Genomic DNA, 27997 nt, shown 5'->3' with positions numbered 1-27997 from the left:
TGCCTAATGAAATTCCTTATTCATTTGCCCAACAGATTTTCTGGGTCGCACTGAAGTTCCAGTCGCAAAAATCAGAACAGAACAAGAAAGCAAAGGCCCCACAACTAAACACCTGCTGCTGCATGAAGTTCCAACAGGTGAAGTCTGGGTGCGCTTTGACCTGCAGCTCTTTGACCAGAAAACGCTCCTCTGATGAAACACTCTTCTTTACTCTATGAAGGACAAACGAAGCTGGCAGCCCGAACATTTTTTTGTAAGCGATTCTTTGCCCCACACTGGTTGTTAAACAAGAGGTCCTGCTGCTTCCGTATTTCCTCTTAGTTACTGATTACGTTTAGTTCCCTGCAGTGTTTAAAGTTGTTGTTGATCTATGCAAACACAATTGTTACTGTATATACAGTACTATAGCTCAGTGCCTTTTTATTATGTTGGAATATCTTGGTTTGGGATGCCAATGTTTCCATTTTCAGGGCCATAATAAGTATTAAGTAGAAATGTGGCATCCAGCTGTGTATTTCCCACTTAGTCTGGCATAGACTGAGGAATGGTTTCGCTCCGCACTAGAATCATTCCATTTGAAACCTGACAAGTGATATCCACTGGAACCTTCCCATCTCAGGATGATAGGTTTAAAGATTAAATGCTGAAGAAGCCTTAGCACTGGAGAAGTCTCCGATATATTGTATATTCTTTAAAGAATCAATTGTAGTTCTTTACTTGACTTAGTCCTGCACTGAAATCGTAACTGCTACTTGATTTTTTTCTCTCTGCTTCAGTTTTGATTCATCATTCTCTGCTGAGACAATGTGGTTGGTTGTGAAGAATAACTAGAAAAAAAAAGTATTTTAAATACTGTGACCCACAGTAATGTGGAAAAATACTCCAGCTTTTTTTTCCTAAGTGTAAGTTATTTGTGTACATTTCCTTGGTCTTACAGACCTCCACGTGAATCTTGAGGCGTTGACATTGCCAACATGTATATAGAGAGTAAAATATAAGTTTATTAATGTAATTTGTCTACAGATGTTTATTGATGCATAGTGATTTTTAAGAAGTATATTTTATTGTACAGGGGACTGTGAAACAGCGAGAAAAGCTTATAGGATTAAATTGAAGGAGAGTTTATTACACGTTTAACTGTCATCCCAACATGAATCTGTCATTGGTTGAAAGCAAAAACTTTCTCTTTGCGCCCAAATCAGGGATGGTTAAAAAAAAAAAGTGTTTGTTTACAATGTATCATCAAACCCTTTATAACCATTTTACTGCCTCCTTATAAACTGCTTTGTTGAGAAAGCACCGCGTGCAATTCCCAACAGCGCGTGCCCTTGTTTTTCATGGGCACAGCAATACCTTCTGACGCCTGGCAGTCCCCATCTGTGCGCCCTCCTGTCACGGGGCTGAGTCAACCTCTGTTACTTTTAACAGTTTTCTGTGGTTCAGTATTTCTAATCCTAAATAAAACTAAATCTTGGCAACTCTCTCAAGATCGTGTCTGTGCAGTGGGAGTTTGGAGCTTCTTGGACCGAGCACAGAGAGAATTCTGTTTGTGGGCTGTGCTTTCTTCTGACTTTTCTCATCTCTTAGTACAAAGACTCTGTCACCCAATCGACTACAGATCATCCGCCCCGTTCTTGTAGAGCTGAGCCCGAGTTAAACCTCCTAAAGGAAGTAGGGTTTGGCCTGTAGACCTGCAAACAACAGGAGCAACGTCTCAAACGTTTCTTTGTTCGAGACAGTTTATTGTGATTTGCCAGAAGAGCAGTCCTGTTAGCAAATGGTACCTTCTGATGGCTGCTTGTTGCTGCAGGCTGGAGGGCAGGGGACGTCATCTGCTCTTGCTGTGGCAGTTCATGACTTTCAGCCTTTAAACAGAAGTAAAAACTCTTTGCCAGTCCGTGCTGCACAAAAGCTGCTGTCGCACAGCTTCTGGCACCCCCTCCCTCCACACTGAGTCACTCTGGGAAGCATTTGTGACCGGTTTTCCTTCTAGAACGTGCTGTTATCCCATAACTGCTGTGAACACGCCAGAGTAAAGCCTTGGGCTAGCAAGAGGCACAGAACTCTAAGGCAGGGAGTTTTTGTGGAGGGAGAGCATGGGCCTGCTTCAGGAGGACATCAGGCTCTCATCAGTTTAGCTTTGATGTTCCTGTCCCTGGGGAGTAGGAGGTCCCTTAAGTGTTGTGCACCGCAGTGGCAGAGCTGGAGAGCTTTCTAAGGGGGTAAATCACACTGGGGCTTTAACACCCTGTCCCCACAACATTATAATTAGAAAGAATCGCTCTTCCCTGCTCCCAGATGTTCCTCCATCAGTCAGGCCAGCCTGGGGCTCTCCAGTGCCCTCAGCTCAGGCAGCTGCATGGCTGCTCCAGTTCAGTTCACCATTAGTGAGCATTTTGAGTACAACCAGCCTGTACACCAAAAAAAAAACTCATTACAGAGCCTGACTCCTTTCTGGAGCGGCGTGTAGCTCCCTCAGCACAGGCTGCTTCTTTACAAGACCAGCCTTGTGGCTTGAGGCAGGTTGCCCACTGTATCAGAGGTCAAAGGACACTAGCTGAGCAACCATGAGACACGGCCAAGAAAGCTTCTTGCTTAGAGAGCTTCCCAGCTCTCTGTTTAGCCTGGGGAAGAGAAGGCTTGGGGAGACGCTCATCAGTGTGTGCAAATACCTGAAGGGAGAATACAAAGAGGACAGAGCCAGGAAACACTGTCCTACTGTAAAGGTGACTGAGCACTGGCACAAGTTACCTGGAGAGGTGGTGGAGCCTCCATCTTTAGAGATATTCAAAAGCCACATAGACATGGTCCTGGGCTGTAGGTGGCCCTGCCTGAGCTGGGGAGCGAGACAGATGACCTCCAGAGGTCCCTCCCAACCCCAACCATTCTCCCAACCCCAACCATTCTGCGAAATAAGTGTGACCTCACTGCTCCCAAAATCTAGAAACTTAACAGCAAAAAAAACCCAAAACCCAAAGCAAGCATGAATGATCCTTTCAGATCTTCCAGTAAAGCACTCAGGTACTCCCTTGTTTGAGCTGTAGGGCTGGCTGACAGGTTGCTTGTAGAAAATAAGGGAACCCCCCACCAAAACCCACTTATTTCAAGGCTCAGCTTGACCATCAAATAGATCAATACAAATACATCTACAAATATATCAACAGTAAAAGGAGGACCAGGGAGAATTTCAGTCTTTATTGGATGCAAAGGGAACAACTGTGACAAAGGATGAGGACAAGGCTGAGGTACTTAATGCCTTCTTTGCCTCAGTCTTTAATAGTAAAGAAAGTTGTTCCCTGTGTGTGCATCCACAGGAGTTAGAGGAGCAGAGAAAAGCTCCCATGATTCTAGAAGGTTAGAGACTTGATTGGCCAATTAGACACTCACAAGTCTATGGGGCCGGATGGATCCACCTGAGGGTATTGAGGGAACTGGCGGATGTGCTGGCCAAACCCCCTTCCACCATCTCCCAGCAGACCTGGCTGACTGGAGAAGTTCCACTGGACTGGAGGCTGGATGATTTTATACCCATTTACACAAAGGGTCGGAGGGAGAATCCAGGAAACTCCAGGCTTGCCTCTTCTCCCAAGTGACAGGAGACAGGGCAAGGGGGAACATTCTCAAGCTGCACCAGGGGAGGTTCAGACTTGACATCAGAAAAAAAATTTTCACAGAAGGGTCACTGGGCACTGGCAGAGGCTGCCCAGGGAGGTGGTGGAGTCACCATCCTTGGAGGTATTTAAAAGGCAGGTAGATGAGGTGCTCAGGGCCATGGTTTAGTGGCAGATAGGGATGGTTGGACTCGATCCCAAAAGGTCTTTTCCAACCTGGTGATTCTGTGACCAATGCTCTGTCTACACCCTGCTGTCCACTCCATACCTGAAGGCTTTCCCTTTGCCAATGCTCCTTTCTCTGGAGTAGTACTCAATAAAGCAGAATTCACCAGGAAATTCAAGTTGTTGCTAAAACTTTGCTGTGCACCTAAGCAGGAGAGGCCTCATCCACCGTATCTGTTATGCTGCCTCTCAACAAACCCATCATCTCTTACCTCTTAGTTCGGTGGGCCTGGCTAGCAATGTAGGCAGGTGGTACCTTCAGCCACTCAATTGCATCCATACGTTGACGGCTCAAAGGAAGCACTGGCAATTTAGCTCTGCTGAGTTCCCTCAGCTCTCTGGTGGAGTAGGGTCTTCCTGGCAGGAAAATAACAAGTGGTTGGTGTAAGCATCTACTGTCACAAGCAAGGATGCCCCCTGAATAGGAAACACTTTAAATTGTTTAAAGTACCTGTCTCACACTGCTTGATAATGCCTGTCTCAATCAGCTTTCTTTCACTGTCTTGTAACAGAGGATCCCGTAAAGCTGGTATTGTAACCTGTGACAGAGACAGTTATTTAACGCTTAAGCACCGACACAAGCCCTTTGCCAGCGAGTCTTGAAAGACCAAAGTTGAAGGTCAGTGTCCTGGTACTGCTGGTTAGCAGGCAGGGAGCATCCATCTCATTTTTTTGTGCTTCTGTAAAGATCATCTGCACCATCAGTTTCCTTCTACAGAGCACGCACCCAGCTTGCCTCAGAACTCACCAACCCTCATTAGACAGGATGTTCCCACGCTGCCACAATGAATTTGCAATGAGGAAACCAAACCTCCTGCCCCCCCCAACCCGAGACATTGTCTACAGTGCCTGCAAACCTGGACTTAGTGTGGATCCAAACCCTATTCCCAGTAAAAACCCTTTCAGACAGTCTTGGGCTTAAATGCAGTAGGAGCTGAGCCCCACGCTTGTTCAGTTAATAAAACCAGACTGTGTCGCTCTACACCAACCCCAGAGCAGCACGTCAGTAACACGCTCTGCCTCCTCTCTAACCATTAGCTTCCTGCTGGGCAGAGGGTGTCTCTAAACCGCACGGCATAAATCCCCACCACACCTTCCAGCAGTCTGTGCTTGTCAGGAAGAGCGGATCATACTCCGATGGGTCATAATCTTCCAAAGTCACATAGCCCTGTGGAAGAAGCAGGAACAGGGTCAGATCTTGGAAGCTGTGGGTGATAAGAGAGTGAGGAGCAGCCAGCCTTGGTATGACGTGGTCTGGCACAGTACGAAAGCAGCACCAGAGGAGTCAGATGCCCACATTATCACACACTGCACCTCGGAAAGAGGGTGACTCAAGTGTAATGGCTTTAAATTGGAAAGGGGAAGATTTAGATTAGACATCAGGAAGAAATTCTTCACTATGAGGGTGGGGAGACGCTGGCACAAGTTGCCCAGGGATGTTGTGGATGTTCCCTTCCCTAGAGGTGTTCAAGGCCAGGCTGGATGGGACCTTGAGCTGCCTGATCCCTGGGCCCGTGCTGCTCCCAGACGCTCAGCAAGCACCTGGGCAGCTCCACGGTGCTTCAGTTACTGCCGAGTGTGAACAGCGCTGCCTCTGCGGGGGCCTCTGCTCCCCAGGGCCTGGCAGTTCCCCAGACAGAAAGCAGCAGCTGCTCTCACCATCTCCTGTTTCTATCTCTGGAAAGCTTTAAGCCCTAACATGCCTCAGTCTGCAGAGTTTTAGTTATTGTTACGTACCACCCCGTTCCAGTACACGCTGAGACCTCAGTCACAGAATCATAAAATAGGTTGGGTTGGAAGGGACCTCAAAGCCCGTCCAGTTCCACCCCCTCCATGAGTAGGGACACCTCCCACTGGACCAGGGGCTCCAAGCCCCATCCAACCTGGCCTTGGACACCTCCAGGGATGGGGCAGCCACAGAAAAGTCGTAAGGCTTCAGCAGCAGGACTGGTTCAGCTTTGTCATTATGAGCAGTTTAAATGCATGGGTTTTTCGCATCAGACCTTTGAAAAAGAGATCATTTGCTCTCATTAAAACAACTCAGCTTCCATGGCATTTTCATTTCTGGATGGGAAGCTTGTTTACAGCCTCATAATTTCACTGTGTGGTCGTTTCCACTGACAACAAAAGCCTGCTCTATATAAAATACTACTCTATTTGTGGCAGATGATGTAACTGCTCTTATTGCTTTTTACATCAACTCCTGGGACGCAGAAACCTGAGACATGGGATCAGATACTCAACAGTGGAGTGAAATTCAGAGCAACATCAAGACAACGAATAAGCGTTTCCTACATTGACTCCAATTTTTATGAGTACTGAAATCAACGGAACTACAGAACCCAAGGGCTGGGTCTATTTACCTGCATGCAGACTTAAGAAAATTGTCTGTGTCTCCCTGTTCCCACTTTTTTTCTTTTATAATGCTTGATTGGTAGCATCCAAGGCCACTTGTGCTCACATACTGCAGTGCTGCTTTCACTGAATTCCTAAGGCATGAGAGCGCGGTCCACTCCCTGGTCACAGACTCAGCTGTGGTTGTTTGAGCTGACAAAGCTCAAGGTTTCCCCTCTAAATGGAAGGAAGCCCACCTCAACGTGATGTCTCCCCATATTCACGTGGCGTACCCCAGCAAGTGCTCACTGCACAAAACAATGTTATTGTTGGTATCTGATGGTGAACTTCAACAGGTTAAACACATCCTTCCCAAAGATGTTACAGGCAAGGCGTATCTGAACTCAGGGCTACTCAGCTGAACAACAAATAACAGTTAAAACCCCGATATTGCCCACAACCCTTTCTATGCCAGAAATTTACTTCCTGTTGATACCTTCTTTTTACAGTAGTTTAAGTAGAGAGTGTGTTGTTGTTCTTTCCTTTTCCGTATTTCTTCGCTTGACTGGCTGTCCATTTTGTTCTGAATTTTCTGCAGCAGTGGCTCTGAAACATCCTCAAGCCATTTCTTGTACAGGATTTCTTTCTTTCGCAGATTTAAGAAATCATTGTGCTTCAAATACCTGTCCACCTCCTAAATAAGATAGAGAAAATAAACCCCATATAACCAATTGGCCAACCACATCAAAGATTCCACAGGTGAAGCTACAGAGCTTGGCTGACCTGCTCTGACTGGTTATCACTGCAAGGGTGGTTTTCCAGCACTTCTTTCTGTTCCTCCCTCTTTCTACTCCCCACCACTTGTTTCCAAGCTTTCCCTTGCACGAGCTCTAGCAGACTCTACTTTTTAAGCTCTAGTGCAAGACCAGCAGGAAATTATTCCCTTTCTCCTACCACGGTCAATGAGCTGAAGCCATTTTGGGGCAGAGAGCTTATAAACACCAGACTGTGCAAGAGAGGAGAAGGACCTTCTCCCTGCAGCAATGGGAATTTGCTGGATCATATCAGCCCTCCTGTCCTCTAGTCAGAGGCTCACTACCCACAGAATACAAGTTAAGGACAAAGAAGCAAGTCAGTCACCAAAGACAGATGATTCTTAAGCTCATATTTAAGGTTACCACTTCAGTCGTATCCCAAGGAGACCAGAAACTTGTAGGTTTAGGTTTTCAAGAATACAGACAATGGACCTTTTTCTCATGAATAACTGATGGAGAGAAAAAAAACCATTGGCATGCAGGAAAGCACACAGGAAATGAGAGAAGTGTCTTACCCTCATGAAATAATTTTCGCTGTCCAAGATGCACTGAACAGAAGCAATGATGTCTTGACTTTCATCAAATGCTGCCTAACAAAACACCAAAATATGCATGAAGTAAAAGCAGGACATAATAGAAGTTAGAAATACCTCTGAATTCTAAATTCTAAATTATCATTTGTGTTGTAATTAATGCCACGTTATAAAATAACCCAGCTGGCAGAATAGCACAGGAAGGCAAATGCTTGTGACACTGGCTCTGAATAGTCAGGTTAAATGTAGCAACAGAGCAGTGTTGGAAGAACCAGAAAGTACAGGTTGAGCAGGACCACACTATACACCTCCTTGTCTGCTCCTCACCGCGACCGCACCACCACGTGTCCCTGCCACTCTTGCTCACATGCACCTGATGAAGGCAGCAAGAGGCATCTCGCCACACTTTCATTTTCAACACAGATGTAGTGACGCTACACACACAGCAAACAGATTAAAGCCATGATGAGGTAATGCCTCAAGGAATTCATAAAAGTATAAAAGGAAATATAGAGGAAAACAGTGAAGTGTAAGAGGAAAGCTGATGAGAAAAATCCTCCCAAAGGAGGAAACTGCCTCACTGCTGCTTCTGCTCATGAATTCATCTGCATTTTAAATCTCAGTTTCTCTTGTGACATCATATCTTCCATTTCATTCCTCCACTTATATCTTCCCACAGCAGAATTTTTTCTATGCTAGCCAACCTTTGGTATTATTTTTCTTCCCAAAACATCTACTGCAGTCAAAAGAATCTACAGCTGAAGGAGTCCTGACAGTCACTCACCTGCTGAGGCCTTTGTGGATCACGTGCTTTCATGGGTCTCGGACATGTAAATCTCAGCAGCCAGGGAGTCTCTGAGCTGTTCACAGTACACATCGTTGGACTCTGCTGGGAGACACATTAAAACATTCAAAACCACATAAAACTATTGTATAAACAGCAAACCCCTAGTTTTCCTTAAACTCCCACCAAACAACAAAACAAATCTCTAAAGGAATTCTCACTGCTCACACCAGCAGTATTCTCCTGTCACAATAAGTTCATCTGAGAGAGGTGAAGTATCAGGTTCTTAGCCAGGTACTCCCCCTGACAATAGCTGTCCTCATCTCCATGGGAAATGGGTAGTACCTTTGCTTTCAAAGAACAAAGTGATTCACAAATTATTCCAGACTGCCTGTCAGCTTTTAAAACGTTTGGGAGTTATCAAATTCCACCTGACTTTTACTTCTTTCCCTTTTGCCTTTTTCAATTACATTAAAAGTCACTGACGAATAACCACTGCATTCCGCTGTAGGGACGGTCGCATTTCAGTGAGTTCTAAAGTTAGTTCTACCAAATGAAGATTATGCTGATGCGCTAAGTCTGAGCTCCAGCCAGGAAATTCCACCCCCTCGTGCACCAGCACATTTGAATCGATTTAGAAGAGCGAGACGGTAGAACTGCAGAGGCAAAATGCCCTTTACAGGAACCTCCATTTAAGCCTCTATTTATTTCAGATTCTCTGGAGACACACGGCTTCCAGGAAACTATGTATTTACAAAATTACTTTGGTAAGAAGTGGAGGAAAAGCTTAATTCTGCAGAGATACCGACCTCCACATTCTTCAGGCAGATCTTGCAGCTATTAAAAATTAGCATCTTTTTTAACTACTTTTGGTAACATCTAGTTAAAAGAATCTACAAAGACTCTCTGAATCAGGCAGTCGAAGAAGGCAACAACTTTTTTTTTTTTTACAACTCTTAAGAGTTTACTCTGTCCAACCCAGCACTGCAGCGACTCTGCCTGACCCCCAATCCACCTCTCTAGGCTGCAGATTCAAATCTCTCACCATCGGCTCAAGGTGAAGCCTTTAATCTACATCTTTTTTTGTTTCATTTCGTATTCCCTCAGAAGCCCCCTGCTCTGAAAGCGATCTCCCCTTTTTCCACACAGCCCAAGGGTACTAAGCTCCAGGGAATGCTGTAAAGCCCATCCGACCTCACAGCCTCTAAGCAGCAAGGGAAGGATTCTCACAGTTTAGTTTTCATCCTGTGTTCAGCTTTGAGCCCTTCAGTAGAAGGACATCGAGTTGCTGAAGCATGTCCAAGGGAAGGCAACGGAGCTGGGGAAGAGGCTGGAGAACAAGGGTTATGAGGGGTGGCTGAGGGACCCAGGGGTGTTTAGCCTGGAGAAAAAGAGGCTGAGGGGAGACCTCATCGCTCTCTACAACTACCTGAAAGGAGGTTGTAGTGAGGCAGGTGCTTGGTCTCCTCAACCAAGTGCCAGGTGATAGGAGAAGAAATGACCTCAAGCTGTGCCACAGGGAGGTTTAGATGGGGTATTAGGAAAAACTTCCTTACTGAAAAAGTGGTGAAGCATCAGAACTGGCTGCTGAGGGCAATGGTGGAGTCCTCATCCCTGGAGGGGTTTAAAAACAAATGTAGATGTGGCACTTTGGGACATGGTTTAGCAAACACAAAGGTATTGGACTTGATGATCTCAGAGGTCTGTTGCAACCTTAATGATCCTGTGATGAATTAAAGGAGGCTGTGCCCTCATCAGCACTGAACTCATCACAGAATCATAGAATAGTTTGGGTTGGAAGGGACCTTAAAGCCCATCAAGTCCCACCCCTGCCATGGGCAGGGACACCTCCCACTGGACCAGGGGCTCCAAGCCCCATCCAGCCTGGCCTTGAACCCCTCCAGGGATGGGGCAGCCACAGCTTCCCTGGGCAGCCTGGGCCAGGGCCTCCTCACCCTCAGTGTGAAGAATTTCCTCCGTATGTCTAGCCTAAATCTGCCCGTCTCCAGTTTATGCCCGTTGCCTTCAGACCTGTCACCACAAGCCTTTGCAAACAGCCCCTCCCCAGCTTTCTTGTAGCCCCTTCAGGTACTGGAAGGTCGCTTTAAGGTCTCCCCAGAGCCTTCTCTTCTCCAGGCTGAACAACCCCAACTCTCTCAGCCTGTCCTCACAGCAGAGGTGCTCCAGCCCTCGGATCATCCTCTGGACTCGTTCCAACAGCTCCATCTCCTTCTTCTGCTGAGGATTCCAGAGCTGGACACAATCCTCCAGCTGAGGTCTCCCAAGAGAGGAGCCGAGGGGCAGAACCCCTTCCCTTGTGCTGCTCTGGATGCAGCCCAGGCCACGGTTGGTTTCTGGGCTGTGAGCGCGCGTTGCCAGCTCACATCAAGCTTCTCCTCCCTCAGCGCCCCAGGTCCTTCTCCTCAGGGCTGCTCTCTCACATCAGCCCCCAGCCTGGATTGATTGCCCCGACCCAGGTGCAGGGCTCATTTCTGATACAAAGCAAACAGCGAGGACTGAAGGACAGCTGGATGCTCGAGAGACTCAGGATTAAGACAAGTGGAGGCACTTTTCCCCCTCACAGCACCGACCCGCTCCCCCCTCCATGCACCTCCGCGCCTTTCCTGACACCCAAATCAGTTTCGAACCCTCACACACCCCTCCGTGTCCTTCCGCCAGAGAAAATAGTTCCGCGCGCCTCCCACCGCTCAACCCCCACGTCATTCCCAGCCTCTCGGGAAACGGGCAGGCCGCCACGCTCGAGGCACAGGGGACGGGCACAGAGGACCGGCACACACCGGCGCTGGCCCGAGCCCCGGTAGGACCGAGGCGGACGCAGGGCCGGGCCCGGCGGCGTCTCTCGCTGCTAAGGCGACGCGCGGAGAGATCCCTCCGCCGGGGAGGCGGCAGCCCGCCAATCAGGAGCGAGGGGGCCGAACCCAGCCGAGCGGAGCCGAACTCAGCCGAGCGCAGCCGAACCCAGCCGAGAGGAGCCGAGCGCCTTCCGCCCCGGCGCGAGGCATGCCGGGAGTTGTAGTTCGGGGCGGGAAGGGGCCGCTCAGCCGGGTTCCCTTGCTGCCTCCCTGGCTTGTAGCTCAAACGCGTTCCAATGAGATAAAAAGCAGGATTTCACAGCAAATGCTGCAGCCTGGTGTCTTTACGGCTCGCCATTCCCTGCCTGGTGTGGCAATGAATTGATAAGTTTTGCTGCAGCTGGTTTGTGTGTTTAATTATCTTGTATAGAAATCTGTCTTGTAAGATGCAGCTGGTTTGGGTCAAGAGTTAATCTGCCTTAGGGCTGTGAGAATTCATTAAAATGCTTAGTTCTCTTGTAAGATGCAGCTGTTGTAGGTCAGGAGATCACCTGAAGACAGTCTCTGGGCATGGCTGGATAATCAAAAAAAAAAAAAGAACATTCTTTGAGGATTTATATGGTTCTTTGTCTAAAACTAGTAGATAAACCCACTGCTTTTGTAAGACGTTACGCCTTTTTTAGAAGGGCATCCAATTCAGCGCTGAATTGTAAAATAAAAATATTATTGTCTTTGCTTCAAAGACTTTGTCCTTTTCAATAATTTAGCAGTGAATGAGTGTTTCTCCCACTGGTAACCCTGACAGCTCCAGAGCTGCGATGTTCACAGCATTTCCAGGGCCCTCAGGTAAAACAAACCCCTCTGCGTTCCCTACACATAAAGCTAAAAGGCTTATCCAGGGTTACTCACGCATCCTTTATGAAGGAATATGCTGGAAGGGTTCCGCTGGAGGCCACAGAGATGATCCGAGGGCTGGAGCACCTCTGCCACGAGGCCAGGCTGAGAGTTGGGGTTGTTCAGCCTGGAGAAGAGAAGGCTCTGGGGAGACCTTAGAGCAGCTCCCAAGACTTCCAGTACTTGACCAGGTGAAGAGCAGTCTCAAGAAGAACACACTCCATGATCTTTCCATCTGCAGTGATGCTGTGAACAGCCAAACTCAATAATCAATGCAAGTTTGATTATTAAGCAGGCATTCCTTTACTAAAGGGCACTGGGGTACACGTGGGGTAATCCACCTAATGCATCCAACCACAGAGACTGGTTACATGACTTTTATACTGGTTAAATATACATATTCACATAGATTTCAGGAAATACTGGTTAAACATACATACCCATACACATTGCTGGAAACATGTTATATGTCCATTGCTTTTCCGGGAACTTATTATCATAGGGTATCACCCACTCTTGTATGCACATTACAGTTTCTTTGTGTCTTCAGAAGCCTCTGATGCTCTTTATCTTATCTCATTCCTCATCGTGTCCTCTTGGTGAGCTCAGGTCTGTCCTTTGTTCTTGCTGTGGGACTGTCCTTTCAACACTTGATTTCTTCCCCGTTTCAACTAGTGAACAGGCTAAACTCCTGCTGCAACCACAGTCTTTCTAACTGCAAGCTGGCCAAGATTTGATTCTTATTATTCTTATTATTCTTATTATTCTTATTATTGGTTAAGCTAATTCATTCCCTCAACATAATGATTTATTCCTTCCTTCAGCAGAAACAAATAAATAATTAACTCTTTGAGTCACATGAGAACAAAAGAATGTTTAGATATATTTGGTTCTAAATCACTTTAGTTTCAAAGTTTAAAAGCCCAAATCCAAAATATCTCAAATTTGATAGGAAAAAAAAATCCACATAAGTATCCCACATCTGTGTAGTCATGTGATTTATCATTTTAAAATACTGCAAAGCACCGGATTTATTCTCTGACAGCTCTCAGATACTCAAGGGCCAGTGACTAGGACACAGAGAAAGGCATGAACTGATCCTTCGCCTGCTGGGGAAAAGAGCAACACTAAACAAAGAGGTGTCATCAGGCAGCTAAAATATCAGGTAGAAATGCACCAGGATGTGAAACTGTAAACTTTGATGTCTCATGGGAACAAGAGCACAAGAAATCCTCCTCCAGTGGATATGTGGCGTAAGGACTGCCACAGACCATGTGCCCTTAATACAAATCACAGAATCATAGAATCATAGAACCACCAGGTTGGAAGAGACCCACTGGATCATCGAGTCCAACCATTCCTATCAAACACTAACCCATGTCCCTCAGCACCTCGTCCACCCGTGCCTTAAACCCCTCCAGGGAAGGTGACTCAACCCCCTCCCTGGGCAGCCTGTTCCAGTAAATCTGCTCCGCGCAGAGTCCAGAAATCAAAGCAGCGGGTCAGTTCCTGCGAACATACACCTCCGCACGCATCCAGCGTTAGAGCAAACCTCCCCGCGTGCCGGGGGAGCAGCACATCTCTGCCTCGATGCCAAAGGGAAAAGGAGATTTCTGCCTCAACCTGTGGAATAAACCATGCCTGTAGGTAGCAATAATAGTGAGACATTCTCATATTCCTCACTCTGCTCGTGGGTTTCCCTGCAAAGTAAAACACAACCTCTTCCTATTCCACCCCTTGACTTGCTGGGGAATGGCTGATTGCGAGGGCAGAGGACAGCCTGGGTTTGTTCTCAGTGTGGAGAACGTCCTCCCTTCCTAACAGGAAAAAGGTGAGTCACAAATTGTGCTCGGGAACCACGCAGCTTCTTTAAATTGTTGTTTCAGGCCACCGCTGGCAGATCTGACAGACCCAAGTTGTTGCAGTTAGTTGGAAACTTGGTTTTCAAGTCCTGTGGTTTCCCATGAATTTGAAAGCAGCACAGTAGGTATTGGATTCTCACTTTATTGACTGTTTTTGTGAATCTCCTTCTAGCAACAAAGAAAAGCATTTATAAAAATGTGGGCTAATGAGATGTGTTGGAAGAAGGAGAAAATAAAAGCTTCTTTTTTATCTTATTTTTAATTGATTATACTTGAACAGATTATGAGGGCAGAAGCATCTCTTATGGGGTGGGATCTGGTGGGCTTCCTATTCAATTTTTGTCTGAATACAAACAAATTTTGTGTGACTGAATTAAATGGTTCAGCTGAAGACAACAAATAGAGAGCCAGCCTCAGAAAGAAAAGCTTTTAAGCTGCATTTTATAGGAACAATTGCAAGTGTTTATTCACTGTAAAATAGCCACAGAGCACCACCCTGTGGGGATTTACATTCCTGGGCTTTCAGAGTGGGAGAAACACTCATTCACTTGCAAAATATTGAAAAGGACAAAGTCTTTGAAGCAAAAGCAATAATATTTTTATTTTACAATTCAGCGCTGAATTGGATGCCCTTCTAAAAAAGGTGTAACATCTTACGAAAAGCAGTGGGTATATGTACTAGTTTTAGACAAAGAACTGTATAAATCTTCAAAGAATGCTCATTAGTTTTTGGATTATCCAACCATGTCTGGACACTTCCTTCAGGTTATCTCTTGACCTAGGACAACTACATCTTGCTAGACAACTAAGCATATCAATAAATTCTTGCAGATCTAAAGAGTGTCTATTCTTTCAGGTCATTTATCTGTGTCTGGAGATTATCTGCATATTCTCTCTTGATACAAGACAAATTTATATGACAAGATAATTAAACATACAAACCAGCTGCAGCAAAACTTATCAATTAATTATCACAAAAGTGTTCATGACTCCACATTTGTAGTCTTACAACAAATAATAAAGTATGTGCTTAGCTTTTCCTGTGCAGATATCATAATTCAAGGGATTTTTGCAGAGGGCATGGTGGTCTCTCAACCACATTGTTCAACTGAAGAGGCTCTGGCTGGCAGCCCACCCTGCACGTGGATTTAGGCTCAGCCCTATGCTGTATTCAGTGCCAGCTCTCGGAAATAAACATAGCTGTTCCCATTGTGATTCTCTCCTCTTCTCATTTCCTTCCACCCTGCACCCAGGGAACAGAGGGAAGACTGCTCCAGATTTGGTTTTCCTAGAGGTTTGCTATCTGAGCCCATCTCGACAATTGCTGGTGCCAAAACCAAAGGACCCAGGAACAGTGACTGAGGAGTTACTCGAAAGACTCTTGCAGCAGCGCGACCCTCTACCAGAGTGCATCAGGCACACAGGAATCACCTGCTGAGGCAAGGGAAATAAACAAGATTTTTTAAACCCATTTATTGTATTTCCGTCACACTAACTCACTGTGGTGCCTTTGTGTATCTTCACGTTTCCATCCACGAGCTGAACTGCAAGGCAGCAGCTAGACAACTTTAGATCTGTCAAATCAAGGCTCTTTCTGCTAAGAGTTTTAAAATCCCACTTGTGTCTCCTGATTTAAGGGCCTGTGTTCTTTAGTTGAGCATTGGGGACCTAATCATGCAGGGAGCAGAGAGCAAAGGATTTTATTTTCATCTCTGTTGCTTCCTTTTACAGTTAAGCCGGGAGGGAAGTCAGCACATGCATGGCTTTCTCCAGGGTTAAGGCCACTGCCTTGGTGCAAGGTGATCTTTGCGGTTTGTTAGATTGCTTTTGCAACAATATGTTGTGTCCTTAGCTTTCTCTGGCAGCCCTCCCTTCTTCTGCCTTTGAATTGTCTCCCAGTTTGCATCGTCCATCTGCAGAGCGGAGTCTAGGGAGCTGTGGCAGAGATTTCCCAGCTCCATCCCTGCACTCATGCTGCATTTGTTTGGTTTGTTTTTGTCAGACAAAATGTTGGCAGCCTATTTTGATTGCCCTGGAGGCCCAGAAAACCTCTATGTGAAAGAAGTGATGAAACCACATCCAGGAGAAGGAGAAGTTCTGGTGAAGGTCTCTGCCAGCGCTCTGAATAGGGCCGATCTCCTCCAGGTATGTGCATGTTAAGCAGATTTATGCACCTGGAAATACCACCACTTTTAAAAGAGGCTATGAAGTCCTGACAAATCTGAAGAGTTAAAAGAGATTGGGTCTGGTGAGCATTTGGATGGGAGAGTTAAGAGGGCTCAAAGAAGAGAAGTCTATTGATTCAGCAGATAAATGTTTTCAGCTGGCTTGCTGCAATGCTGGGGTGGTGTGGAAAGCCATGCTGCCTTTCAAGAAGAGATGTAAAACCAAAGCTCTGGTCTTTCTTGATGCTTAGACCATTCTCCTGGCATGAGATGAATGTAACAGGTTCCACTGGCTCCATTCCAGTGGGGAAATCACATTCAAATTGTTACATCTGAGCTGCTTTAATGTGAACTGAAAGCCACGCTCTGCAACTAGAGACCTTGATGCCACCCCAGCACGGACTGGCCTGGACGAGGGGGTCTCGCAACAAATTGAATTTACACAGTTTTAATAAAATATACTTAGGAGGCAAGAGGTGTTGCCAGAGGACAAAAGATCCTCAAATTGCCAGTGCACAGTGCAAGATCAGGATTAAATAAACAGGAATTTAGATTGGAGGCACATGAACAAAATATTACAGCTCATTACACTCACTGATGCATGGCTTTTCCTTCCTTGGCCTCTCTTTTCTTTTTTTTTAGAGGAGAGGGAAGTACCCTCCCCCGAAAGGAGCAAGTGATATTTTAGGCTTAGAAGCAGCTGGGAGTGTGATTGGGCTTGGACCTGGCTGTAAGGGCCGGTGGAAGACTGGTGATGCAGTGATGGCTCTGCTCTCCGGAGGTGGCCAGGCAGAATATGCTACAGTCCCTGAAGGCCACTTGATGCCAATTCCCAACGATATGACATTTATTCAGGCTGCAGCCATTCCCGAAGCCTGGTTAACAGCCTTTCAGCTGCTGCACTTTGTAGGTGAGAGACGTATTTACAAATCTATCCCACCAAAACAGCTTGTCTTCCTTTCCATTACAAAATCCTCTGCTTTTTTTGCCTCACCTGAATGCTGTTTGCCTTTGAGGAAGCTTTGCTCTGTCACTCCATTCACATGGGTCAGAATCTGGTACGGCAGACCTAAATCCTGAATCTTGACCTCATCCCTCTAGTCACAACATACTCTGCTGATTGCAGATTTACAAGGAAGGATATGGAAATATGGTCAGTTTTCATCTGTATTTTTCAGTTTGAATAGAAATTTCCATTAAGCCTAAACCCTGAGATAACTTGCATGCTCTCCAAACAACTGAAAACACATCCTATTTCTAAGGATTTGACTCTGCTGCTAGCATGGCTGTATCATGGACTTTCTCAATAATTGCCTGTGGATCTGCAGTAGACAACATCTTCTTGTACCTGTTTCACTGAGACAGTAATTGTCCGTAAAATCTCCTCTGAGCTCGTTTAAAACAGACCTAAATTCACTCTTCACTTAAAAACATGCTAGGGAGGCACTAACAATAGCACTTGCCACAGTTTGCCTCAGTTGACAAATATTCCTCTTCTACCCTCTTCAGCAGCAGCACCTGAAAGCTCCACTAAAGAACAGGAGTTACAAACAAGTAACTTTCCTCACTACCCAGAATGCAGACTCCTTTTGAGCCTTGTAGGGGTCTGTGGTCAGTGAGGACCATGTCTCCAGGACTACTCAGTGCCTCACTTCCAACAGCAACCAGTGGAACACAGGCAAATGCATTAGGGCAACTGGTAAATGGTAACATGATAGGTAGAACTAGTCCTTAGTGTTACTCGGCGTGTCTGGCATTCCTCTGTTGTTGAGTGCCCGATTTCCCAGTACCAAAATCCCCCAAGTGTGTTTGCTTTTGGTGGCAGGGGATGGTTCCAGGATAAAAAGCCTGACTGCGCTCACCTAAGCAGCTTGGTCATGGGCACCCAGAACCAGACAGGACCAAACTAAAGTCATTCCACTCAACAAAAAAAGAAAAAAAAAGGAATTCCATGAGCACACTGCGAGCTGTGTTAGGTCTGGATTTGTTTATTTTATGAAGGATTTTAAGATGGAAATAAAGCCCAGTTGAGGGCACCTCTTCCAGTTTCCTCATCGGTATTTTCCACCCTGACAATGTTTTAGAATCATAGAATCACAGAATAACCAGGTTGGAAGAGACCCACCGGATCATCGAGTCCAACCATTCCTATCAAACACTAAACCATGTCCCTCAGCACCTCATCCACCCGTGCCTTAAACCCCTCCAGGGAAGGTGACTCAACCCCCTCCCTGGGCAGCCTCTGCCAGTGCCCAATGACCCTTTCTGTGAAAAATTTTTTCCTAATGTCCAGCCTGAACCTCCCCTGGGGGAGCTTGAGGCCATTCCTTCTCGTCCTGTCCCCTGTCACTTGGGAGAAGAGGCCAGCTCCCTCTACACAACCTCCTTTCAGGTAGTTGTAGAGAGCAATAATCCAAAGGTGATTCCACAAGTGTAACCACCTCCTTTTTATGTTCTCCTGCAGGTAAAATACAGAAAGGTGAGAGAGTGTTAATCCACGCTGGCGCTAGCGGAGTTGGCATGGCAGCCATTCAGCTGGTGAGGCTGGCAGGAGGAATTCCCATTGTGACAGCAGGAACTCAGGAGAAACTGAAAGCGACAGCGAATGCTGGAGCAGCTGCGGGGTTCAACTACAAAACTGAAGATTTTAGTGAAAAGGTCTTGGCGTTCACTCAGGGTAAGAACCTCTACGTGGAAGACACCATTACAGTTGGGGAGGAGCGTGCACCTCCTAAGGCAAACGCACATACACTTGGTTTCAGCTGTCACCTGAAAGGGCAGATGGTAAATGACCGCGCTAGCACAACCTGACATCCTGTTCGGCCCTAGAATCTGTCTTTCTATAGTTTAACTGCTGTTCTCTGCATGAACTGTCTTTGGCTTTGTGTTCATTTGAGATGCAAATATTGTGCCTGTGGTATTGCTGCCTCCACAAGCAATTCCGTGGGACCAAATCCTTGCACTTGTCCTTGGGAACAAAACATAGTTCTCTTACTGTCAGGAAAAATTTTGCTTTTCTAAACATTTAAGATGACTTACGACAGAGTCTGCATCTGGATATCTATAATGATTCTTTCTTTGTGCCCAGTTCTAGCATTCCTTGCAAATCACTGTGCCAATAATTAATTTCAGTAGAAAGACTTAAATAAAAATTGCAGGATTGATTCTGTACCTGTAAATAACAAACTTTTTGTTTTCCCCCAAATTATCCCACCTCTAATGCAGCTCAACTACATTGCTGAAATCTCTTCTGTTCCTACTCAAGGTTCTGGAGTAGATATGATTTTAGATTGTGTTGGCGGCTCGTACTGGGAGAAGAATCTCAGCTGCCTGAGTACAGACGGCCGGTGGATTATTTATGGACTGCTGAGTGGAGGTGAAGTCCATGGAGATTTGCTTGCAAAGCTGCTTTCCAAAAGAGGGAGCATCCATACAAGTCTATTGAGATCACGAGACAAGGAGGCAAGTAATAGCTATCAACAACGTATAAAGTTTGATCTTAAAAATGATGGTAGTTTTGAGAGCTTTCGATACCAGTGTTAAAGCAGATTCTAATGCATTATTACCAAAAAAGCTCCACCTTGAACTGTCGCTACATAGTTGGGAAAACTGTGCAAAATTAAGTCATGATTTCCCTTTTCTGTTTTTATCAAATGCCTCCCTTTTAGAACTACTGAATCAGAGGAATGATACTAAGGACATCTTAACATACTACACGAATACCATCATTTAACGATCTGACCTAAGAACAAACAGAACTCAAGCAATCAGGCAACTTCAGGGGAAAAATAAAAACCCCCATTAGATCATTTTTCAAATTAGAGACCAAGGCCATTTGGATGCCCAGAAATTATGACGGAAAAATCATTTTAAGTGGAAAATTCTCAGATACTGCAGTAAAAGACAGCAGTGCAGAGCTCGAGGATAAAGTCTATTCATGGTTTAATTCATAATACTCTCAAAAGCTTTATCAGTCTGAGTTAAAATGGTTCTGCACTGAGCTTGTATCACTTGTTTTGGAGAATTTAATTCAGTTAAATGTAATAAAACTAAAAGTTTTCCTCTTAGAATTTCTTTGTAATTTACACCTGTCAGATGTGTAAATGTCCATCTCACTATGTCAGAAAGTGTCTCAAAAATGGTGCATATTCTGTACGCTGTGCTTAGAGATAATTTTGTGAATAAGAACGATTGGAAATAATCTTAAAACCACCTTTTTTCTTTAGTATAAGGAACGGCTGGTGAGCACCTTCACAGAAGATGTGCTGCCGTATTTTTCTGGAGGAGCCTCCCCTCGTCTCCAGCCGCTTGTCGACAGCGTTTACCCTCTACACGAGATTGCAGAGGCACACAGAGTCATGGAAGAAAACAAGAATATTGGCAAAATTGTCATTGAAATGCCTGCTTCATCCTAAAAAAAATTTCAGGAACAAAATCGTTAGGGGTGCTTGACAAGCAGAGAATCTGCCATTTCTGCTTCTAAACCCAGAATGATTTATTGTGGGAGAATGCCAGAAAGAAGGGGTAAGGCAAAGTCTTTCATGAGTCGTGTAATAAAAAAGTTCCCAACTCTAGCATTGCGTCTGGAATGTGTAAAGAGAATCCAGAGGGATTCCCATACAGAAGGACCTTGACGGGGTGAGAGCTGGGCCTGTGTGAACCTTATTAAGTTCAACAATGTCGAGTGGAAGATCCCACAGATGGGTTGGGGCAGTGCCAAGCACAATTAGAGGCTGGGCAGAGAACGGATTGAGAGCAGCCCTGAAGAGAAGGACTTGGGGTGCTGGTGGATGAGAAGCTCAGCATGAGCCAGTGATGGGTGCTTGAAGCCCAGAAAACAAACCGCAACCTGGGCTGCATCAGAAGCTGTGGGACCAGCAAGGCGAGGGAGGGGATCTTGCCACTCTGCTCTGCTCTTGTGAGACCTCGTCTGGAGCCCTATGCTCAGTTCTGGAGTCCTCAGCACAATGACCAGAGGAGGCCACGGAGATCACTTGAATCATAGAATCACGAGGTTGGAAAAAACCCACTGGATCATCGAGTCCAAACATTCCTATTAAACACTAAACCATGTCCCTCAGTACCTCGTCCACCTGTCCCTTAAACACCTCCAGGGAAGGTGACTCAACCCCCTCCCTGGGCAGCCTCTGCCAGTGCCCAATGTCCCTTTCTGTGAAAAATTTTTTCCTAATGTCCAGCCTGACCCTCCCCTGGTGGAGCTTGAGGCCATTCCCTCTCATCCTGTCCCCTGTCACTTGGGAGAAGAGCCCAGCTCCCTCCTCTCCACAACCTCCTTTCAGGTAGTTGTAGAGAGCAATGAGGTCTCCCCTCAGCCTCCTCTTCTCCAGGCTAAACACTCCCAGCTCTCTCAGCCGCTCCTCATAAGGCCTGTTCTCCAGCCCCCTCACCAGCTTTGCTGTTCTTCTCTGGACTCGCTCCAGAGCCTCAGCATCTGAGGAGACTTCAGAGCAGCTTCCAGGACTGAAAGGCGCTCCAGGAGAGCTGGGGAGGCGCTCTGGAGCAGGGAGTGCAGGGACACGAGGAAGAGGAACGGCTTCAAGCCGAGAAAGGAAGAGTTAGATGAGACATTAGGAAGAACTAGTTGACGCCGAGGGCGGAGGGACCCGAGGGAGCTGCGGCTGCCCCTGAGGCACCGATCGGGCCCGCCCAGCGCGGGGCACGCTGGGAGCGGGGCAGCATCCGGGTCCTCCCCAAGGCGGGCTGGGTCACGTGACCCCCCCCACTACACAAGGCGGCCCCGGCGCGGTGCACGCTGGGATACCATCCGGGTCCTCCCCGCAGGCGCACAGTTTTTGGGGGGGGGTGCGCCACAGGCGGGGCAGATCACGTGACGCCGCCCCCATGTTCCACTCCATCCTCGCGGGGCGGGGTCAGGTCACGTGCGCCGCCGGCAGGGAAGGGCTGGATCCCGGCGCGGTGCATGCCGGGACAGCATCCGGGCCCTCCCTCCCCTGTGACCGCGGGCGTCGGCGGGTCACGTGACTCCCCTCCCGCCCACTCCCGCGGCGGGCTCAGGTCACGTGCCCCGCTCGCCGGCGCGGTGCACGCCGGGACAGTTTCCGGTTCCGGTTTCTCCCCGAGGCGGCGGTGACGGTCTCGTCGCTCCGTGCCCGTGTTTCTCTCCCAGGCGGCAGCCCCCCCTCCCTCTGACCGGCGCCATGGCGATGCAAGCGGCCAAGCGAGCCAACGTGAGTTCCCGTGCTGCCCCCCGGGGCCCTCAGGAGGGCTCTCCCCGCCGGGCACGGGCGCCTTCATCGGCCCCGGCCAGGGGGCCTTTTCCTCTGTGCTCAGGGGTTTTGATTGAGAGAAACGCGCCCAGTTTGTCCTGGGGGGTGCTGGTTGCAGCCGGCTGAGCATAGGATCGCTTGGTTGGAAGAGATATTTACGCTCATTGAGTCCAAACGTACTTGGCCACTACTAAACCAGATCCCTGAGCACCTCATGTACGCGGCTTTGAAACCCCTCCAGGGATGGGGACTCCACCACCTCCCTCGGCAGCCTCTGCCAGGGCCTGAGATCCACTCGTTGAAGAGATTTTTCCTGATGTCTATTCTGAACCTGCCCTGGCACATTTTGAGGCCATTTTCTCTTGTCCTATCACCTGTTGCTTGGGCAACGTGAGCCACGAGCCAGCAGTCTGCCCAGGTGACTAAAAAGGCCAGCAAGGTCCTGGCTCGTATCAAAAACGGTGTGGTCAGCAGGAGCAGGGAAGGGATCATGTCTCTCTATTCCATGTTGATGGGGTAATGCCTCGAATCCTATGCTCAGGTTTGGGCTCCTCACTACAAGAAGGACATTGAGGTCCTGGAGCGCATCCAGGAAGGGGGATGAAGCTGGTGAAAGGGCTGAACAAGGAGGAGGAGCTTGTTGTCCAAGCTCCTAGTTGTCCTCAGTGTGACCTGCATTGGTGCAGAGCAACTTGGGCCTGCAAAGCATGACCCAGAACCTGCTTGTTCCATTCCCCTGAGATTTGAAGCGCAATCTGGACCACAAATATTATGAAGAGTGACTGAGGGAACTGGAGCTGTTTAGTCTGGGTAAGAGGGGGCTGAGGGTGGATCTTATCATTCCCTGCAACTGCATAAAAGGAGGTTGTAGCGAGGTGGATGCTTGTCTCTTCTACCAAGTAACAAAGGATAGGACGAGAGGAAATGGATTCAGGTTGTGCCAGGGGAGTTTTCGACTGGATTTTAGGAAAACTTTCTTACTCAGAGTGGTGAAGCATTGGAACAGGCTGCCCAGGGCAGTGGTGGAGTCTTCTGTCACGCACGTGTTCAAAAACCACATAGATGTGGCACTTTGGGACATAGTTTAGTAGGCACGGTGGCATTGGGCTGATGGATTGGATGACCTTATAGGTCTTTTCCAGCCTTAATGATTCTGTGATTCTATGTGGAGGGTTAAAAAGAAGACCAGTGAAGCACAGGAACTCTCAGTGATGCTAGCTCAAAGATTTAGCATGTAGGCTGCTGCTTTTAAGGTGTGAAGCGAGCCTCTAGATGTAAGATGTCATATATTGTTTCTGCATCAGATTCGGCTGCCTCCAGAAGTCAATCGGATCCTGTATATTAGGAACCTGCCATATAAAATCACAGCGGAGGAAATGTACGATATCTTTGGGAAATATGGGCCTATTCGACAAATCAGAGTGTAAGTATTCTAGTTTACTTTGAAAAGTTAAGGGGTTTATCTCCTTTAGCGTATGTGTTATGTCTTGGTATTCCTGTTGCAGTAGGTAGCAACTGGATTTTGCAGCTGAAGAAGTTTTATGCACTTTAGCAATATCCCTTTGTGCCAGAGTGGGAAGGGATAGTGTTTCTTTTGTATGTGAATTTGTTAGAGAATAATATTGCTGGTAGGTGGGGTGAAAAAGGTTAGATTTTGTGTGAACTTAGATAAGTTGCTAAAAATATGAGGGACTTGCTTTTTTGAGTAAATCTCAAGTACAGCAAACCTTTTACCTTAACTAAAAATAAGAAAGGGAAAAGTTGAACACAGCTGGTTTTCATATGTAGTAGATATTTAACTGATGGAAAACTGAGATGTTACTGTTGCTGGACCTGTTGACCAGAAACAACTCGTGGTGCATCAGATACAGGTTATCCCCAAACCACCTCGTCCATAACTAAGAGCCATCTGACTATTTGTTTTAAAATATGTTGAGGTTGTACATGGCTACTGGCAAATCTGAGGCTTCTCTCTTCAATTATTTCAAATATTGAAGACCTGAATTCTGATCTTCCTTGTTGTCCTGAGGAACCATGTTTTCACCTGGTTAGTATTATGTTTCTCAAAGTTTTTAGCAGAAATAGTTGGCTGAAGCTGGAATACAGGGAGAGCTTTTGAGAGCTGCAGTGAGGCTGGCTGGACTATTGACACTCCTCAAAAAGGGTTTTTTCATCTTCTGAAAAATACTTAGGAAGGGGAGAAGAAGGAGGCAAAACTTAGTGTTAAATACTGTAAAAGAAAACATTGTAAGTTAGATTTTAGTAGATGCACAAATAGAAAGGAGATGTAGTTTGTATTTGATAAGGGATTTTTTGTGCTGCTTTTATCCGGATGTTGGCAAAATAACCTGCAGCATCTCTGACTTCTCGAGTAGGTTGCAGATGGGATCAGAGCAGACTGTATCACTCATTTGTATCACTCCATTTCCCCGTGCTTCAGGACCAGGGGTGGTAATTAATCCGCAATATATTTGTTTTAACAGTGCAGGATGTAAATATATAAAGAGTTAAACTGACCAAACCATACTAACCCAAATAAAAATGCTCATTCCAGAGCCATAGTGATTAAAAATGGTTGTTCAGTGTATAGAACAAAGTGAGTTTTAAGGATGGAATTGTCTCCTTCAAACAAGGATGAGGGAAGGACACGCTGCGGGTGCTGTGCTGGACTTGGTCGCTCGTAAGATCCTTCTGATTCAGGGAAGGGCAGCAGAAATGACCAGAGGAGCGGTTGAAGGAACGAGGGACAGTGTAAACTTATTGCTTGGTTAAAAGCATGAAATCTGAACATTGTCACGAGGCAAGGCATAACATGGAACTCTCTCTGTAATGAGTTTTATGCTTCATGCAGTTCTTTTTTCATTCTCCTCTTTGTTTTTCACACGTCCCAGTGTGTGATATGTGCGATATCATTTGCCCTCAGGAGTTCTCCTTTTAGAAGCAGGCACCTTAGAGACAGTTCTGATTATTAAGTTTGCTTTTAACTGTCATCTTAGCTGAGATCTTCTGGATCTATAGGCTCTGCAGTCTCTCTGGGCTGGTTAACGTTTTGTGCCCAGACGTGTCGCCTGTCCTCCTGGGGAAGGAAATCAAATCAATAGTCTGATAGGTGCTGGCCGTGTGTCTGGAGTGGTCTTGCACCAACAGGGCTGTTCTGACTCTCTCAGATTGACTTTGTGGTGTGCCGAGAGCTATATTCCATCCTAGGGAGACATCTGATCCAGACAGCCATTAACTGACAGCCTGGTCTCGTAATATTAAATAAAACAAGCTAATTGCTGTAATAAAAACTTTAAATATTTCCAGCAATGTGACAGCCCCTAACAGCAACAGCTTCTCATCTCTGTTGTGGAGAGGTAGGTTCTCTGTGGGGTATCATGCAGCATATGCTCTGTCATGTTTTCCTGTTGTCTCTGACTCTGAACTGAAAGTGGAGATCAGTGTGGAAAGCAGTATTTTCACATCTAGAAAAAAATAACAGTTGTTTTATAGTGAATTGCATTGGTTAATCTAATCTCATTCACTGCTGAAGACTAGTAGGACACTCTTCATTTTGTTTGACATTGAAATTGATCTTTCTCTGCAGTGGGAACACTCCTGAAACCAGAGGAACAGCCTATGTGGTCTACGAAGACATCTTTGATGCCAAAAACGCTTGTGATCACCTGTCAGGATTCAATGTCTGCAACAGATACCTCGTTGTTCTGTACTACAATGCAAACAGGGTGCGTACAGCTAGGGGGGTTCAAGTTGCCTGGGAACACAGCGAGCATAGAAAAGAATCTGTTTAAAAAGGCAGTTGCTTACTTTTAAGAAATAACTGGTAGAAGGAATGGATCGGATAAATTGTCAGGATTTCATTTTTACTTGGTGATTTGTATGCAAAAAAAAATGCACTTTTGGTCCAAGGGAGTGAAAAGCGTGTTTTTGATGAGTGTACTTTGGAGAAGGGGAAGCAGGGGCCTTAAAACAGAGGGACAACAGGATGGGAAGTTTTGTTTGCAGGTGAAATTTCTGTTTCTTGCTGTTCCGCCTGCTAATTATGGTGTCCAGGGCACTGTGGCCTCTCTTGAGGTGCAGGATAGAGCAGCGCTGTTCGGGTGTTCATAGTGATGTGTGTCATGGCTACAGGGAAATAATATTTTCTAAGATAATGTATTTTTTTCTCACATCTTTTATTTTCCTAATTACAGGCATTCCAAAAGATGGACACAAAGAAGAAAGAGGAACAGCTTAAGCTTCTCAAGGAAAAATATGGAATTAATACAGACCCACCAAAATAAAGTGAGCATTTTAGAAAACTGTTCTCAAGCCCTGCCATTGAGTTTTTGAATTAAATGTAGGAATCCTCAATGAATATAACTCTTTTTTGTTAAATTTCACAAACTGTACTTCAACTCTTTGAATCTCCAGGTTAGAATTAAGTAACTGTAAAACATCAGAAGATCTGCTGCAAGACCAAATCCATCTGAGTGGACATAGCTTCTCCGTGTTTCAATAAGGGTGACCTGGGAAATGCTGCATAACCACATCCTGTTTCTAGCAGGGCCTCACGATGGGACTGAGCCTGTTGAATCTTTCACCCCTCCTGAAGGTCTCCCCGTTCTTGCAGCCAGAGAGCTCAAGGGCTCAGAATGAGCTGTCTTCATGGAGGTGAATCTTGCTGCCTCTTGGAAACGGAGTATTGCAACTCGTCTCCCTGCCACAGGGAGGTCTGGGCTTTCTTAAAAAAGAAACGTGGTTTGATAGTTCGTCACACTTGTATATATCGTCGACAATTTATTGCGCCTTTCTCCCTCTGGGACTGTTTGAAGGCCCCTAATTCCATTACATGGTTGTTAGGCTGCTTTTTATTAGAAACAAAGTGAGCCCAGAACCGTGTTTATAGCAAAGTCTCTTTTACAAACCATAGAAAACAAACGGCCTTTTAAAATCATCCAGCTGCTTAGGTGACCAGTTCAAACCACTTGCTCCCAGTGATAAAGAGGAACCTGCTAAGCTGCAGTGAAATAACCTTGCTCTAATGGTGCGTTGCTGCGGGGCTGACTTAAACCTAAAGGAGATTGTTATTAGGAGTCCTGGGTTTGTTCTGGGATTAATAGGAGCAGTAGGAATATGCTGAATGCCGTTTAATGTTCGATAGAGAATGCTACACCAAAACGAGAGGGTAGGTGATGGTGGTAATTTTAGACCCTCGTCCTGCAGTTGTTTTCTACTTGGTGTGTTTGAACTGTAATATCTTTCATGTTCACAAGTCTGAGGTGTAGTGTCTGGTGGATGAAGAAACATTTACATTTTCTGGCTTTTTTGTTCTGCACTCGCGTCCTGTGAATAAAAATCGTTGTCATACAGAGACTTCTTAATCCATGTGCTTTGGAAACAGCAAAGAATAACCTCTGCCTCTGTTCTGAACCAGTCGTGTGAACATGAGCAGCATCCTGCCCCTCGGGAGGGTTTGCATGCTTGGATGTGATGTTCACCTCCCTGACCAGCTGCCTCCCAGCCAGCGCAGAACCTGGGCAAATGTCCTTTGCCTGGGGATTTCTCATTTAAGTTAATTTTTTTTTTCTCAGTGTGTTATAGTGTCATAAAGGAATGTTTCCATTTTCTTATCTTTTCGTTAAAATCTGTCGCTTAAAAAGAACCCATGCTGTTCTTGTGGCCGTTTAGTAAAAAAAATGTTTCTACGTAGTTGTGCTTTTTTTCATTGAGC

General features: G+C 46.2%; 4 protein-coding genes across 10 annotated transcripts in view; 3 read left to right on the top strand and 1 right to left on the bottom strand.

The window, feature by feature from the left end:
• The window catches only part of ITSN2 (intersectin 2), an 82155-nt gene extending 80668 nt beyond the window's left edge, over positions 1–1487 (top strand). For all 3 annotated transcript variants that reach the window (XM_069850747.1, XM_069850748.1, XM_069850746.1), the window contains one exon: positions 36–1487. In XM_069850747.1, the coding sequence (XP_069706848.1) occupies positions 36–193 (158 nt within the window). In that variant the 3' untranslated portion in view covers positions 194–1487. The remainder of the gene's footprint in view (positions 1–35) is intronic.
• FAM228B (family with sequence similarity 228 member B) lies at positions 1235–9917 on the bottom strand. Of its 3 annotated transcripts, none has more exons than XM_069850772.1 (8): positions 8303–9058; positions 7501–7575; positions 6667–6864; positions 4930–5004; positions 4288–4375; positions 4049–4193; positions 1785–1865; positions 1235–1691 (listed from the first exon to the last, which is right to left on the bottom strand). In XM_069850772.1, exons 1-7 carry the CDS (start codon positions 8393–8395, stop codon positions 1829–1831), a joined length of 711 nt encoding a protein of 236 aa, XP_069706873.1. In that variant the 5' UTR covers positions 8396–9058; the 3' UTR covers positions 1235–1691; positions 1785–1828. The 3 variants fall into 3 exon arrangements, with proteins under 3 accessions (XP_069706873.1, XP_069706872.1, XP_069706871.1); XM_069850771.1 differs by lacking the exon at positions 1235–1691 and adding an exon at positions 9859–9917 and having other exon boundaries at positions 1734–1865; positions 8303–8404; XM_069850770.1 differs by lacking the exon at positions 1235–1691 and adding an exon at positions 9859–9911 and having other exon boundaries at positions 1734–1865; positions 8303–8407.
• Positions 9918–13710: 3793 nt separating this feature from the next.
• TP53I3 (tumor protein p53 inducible protein 3) lies at positions 13711–20610 on the top strand. Of its 3 annotated transcripts, none has more exons than XM_069851082.1 (7): positions 13711–13840; positions 15125–15310; positions 15874–16016; positions 16679–16946; positions 18501–18713; positions 19302–19498; positions 20263–20610. In XM_069851082.1, exons 3-7 carry the CDS (start codon positions 15879–15881, stop codon positions 20449–20451), a joined length of 1005 nt encoding a protein of 334 aa, XP_069707183.1. In that variant the 5' UTR covers positions 13711–13840; positions 15125–15310; positions 15874–15878; the 3' UTR covers positions 20452–20610. The 3 variants fall into 3 exon arrangements, with proteins under 3 accessions (XP_069707183.1, XP_069707181.1, XP_069707182.1); XM_069851080.1 differs by lacking the exon at positions 13711–13840 and adding an exon at positions 13871–13996; XM_069851081.1 differs by lacking the exon at positions 13711–13840 and adding an exon at positions 13874–13992.
• Positions 20611–22097: 1487 nt separating this feature from the next.
• SF3B6 (splicing factor 3b subunit 6) lies at positions 22098–26590 on the top strand. Its single transcript, XM_069850745.1, has 4 exons — positions 22098–22245; positions 23589–23707; positions 25871–26009; positions 26478–26590. The coding sequence occupies exons 1-4, from the start codon at positions 22216–22218 to the stop codon at positions 26565–26567; spliced, it is 378 nt and encodes a 125-aa protein (XP_069706846.1). The 5' UTR covers positions 22098–22215; the 3' UTR covers positions 26568–26590.
• The last annotated feature ends 1407 nt before the right edge of the window (positions 26591–27997 follow it).

The sequence above is a fragment of the Phaenicophaeus curvirostris genome, chromosome 2, assembly GCF_032191515.1.
Source record: "Phaenicophaeus curvirostris isolate KB17595 chromosome 2, BPBGC_Pcur_1.0, whole genome shotgun sequence".
Taxonomy (NCBI): Eukaryota; Metazoa; Chordata; class Aves; order Cuculiformes; family Cuculidae; genus Phaenicophaeus; species Phaenicophaeus curvirostris.
Note: the sequence above shows the minus strand (reverse complement) of the source record. Positions and strands in the feature narration are given on the sequence as shown.

Bases quoted from the DNA above. Each gene is read 5' to 3' on its own strand.
- FAM228B (XM_069850771.1), bottom strand. From the start codon at position 8,395: ATGTGTACTGTGAACAGCTCAGAGACTCCCTGGCTGCTGAGATTTACA. The intron at 7,576-8,302 runs GTGAGTGACTGT...GTGTTTTGTTAG, and splicing joins ATCCACAAAGGCCTCAGCAG to GCAGCATTTGATGAAAGTCA. The intron at 6,865-7,500 runs GTAAGACACTTC...TATCTTATTTAG, and splicing joins GCGAAAATTATTTCATGAGG to GAGGTGGACAGGTATTTGAA.
- TP53I3 (XM_069851082.1), top strand. From the start codon at position 15,879: ATGTTGGCAGCCTATTTTGATTGCCCTGGAGGCCCAGAAAACCTCTAT. The intron at 16,947-18,500 runs GTGAGAGACGTA...GTTCTCCTGCAG, and splicing joins TCAGCTGCTGCACTTTGTAG to GTAAAATACAGAAAGGTGAG. The intron at 18,714-19,301 runs GTAAGAACCTCT...TTCCTACTCAAG, and splicing joins GGTCTTGGCGTTCACTCAGG to GTTCTGGAGTAGATATGATT.
- SF3B6 (XM_069850745.1), top strand. From the start codon at position 22,216: ATGGCGATGCAAGCGGCCAAGCGAGCCAAC. The intron at 23,708-25,870 runs GTAAGTATTCTA...CTTTCTCTGCAG, and splicing joins CCTATTCGACAAATCAGAGT to TGGGAACACTCCTGAAACCA. The intron at 26,010-26,477 runs GTGCGTACAGCT...TCCTAATTACAG, and splicing joins TGTACTACAATGCAAACAGG to GCATTCCAAAAGATGGACAC.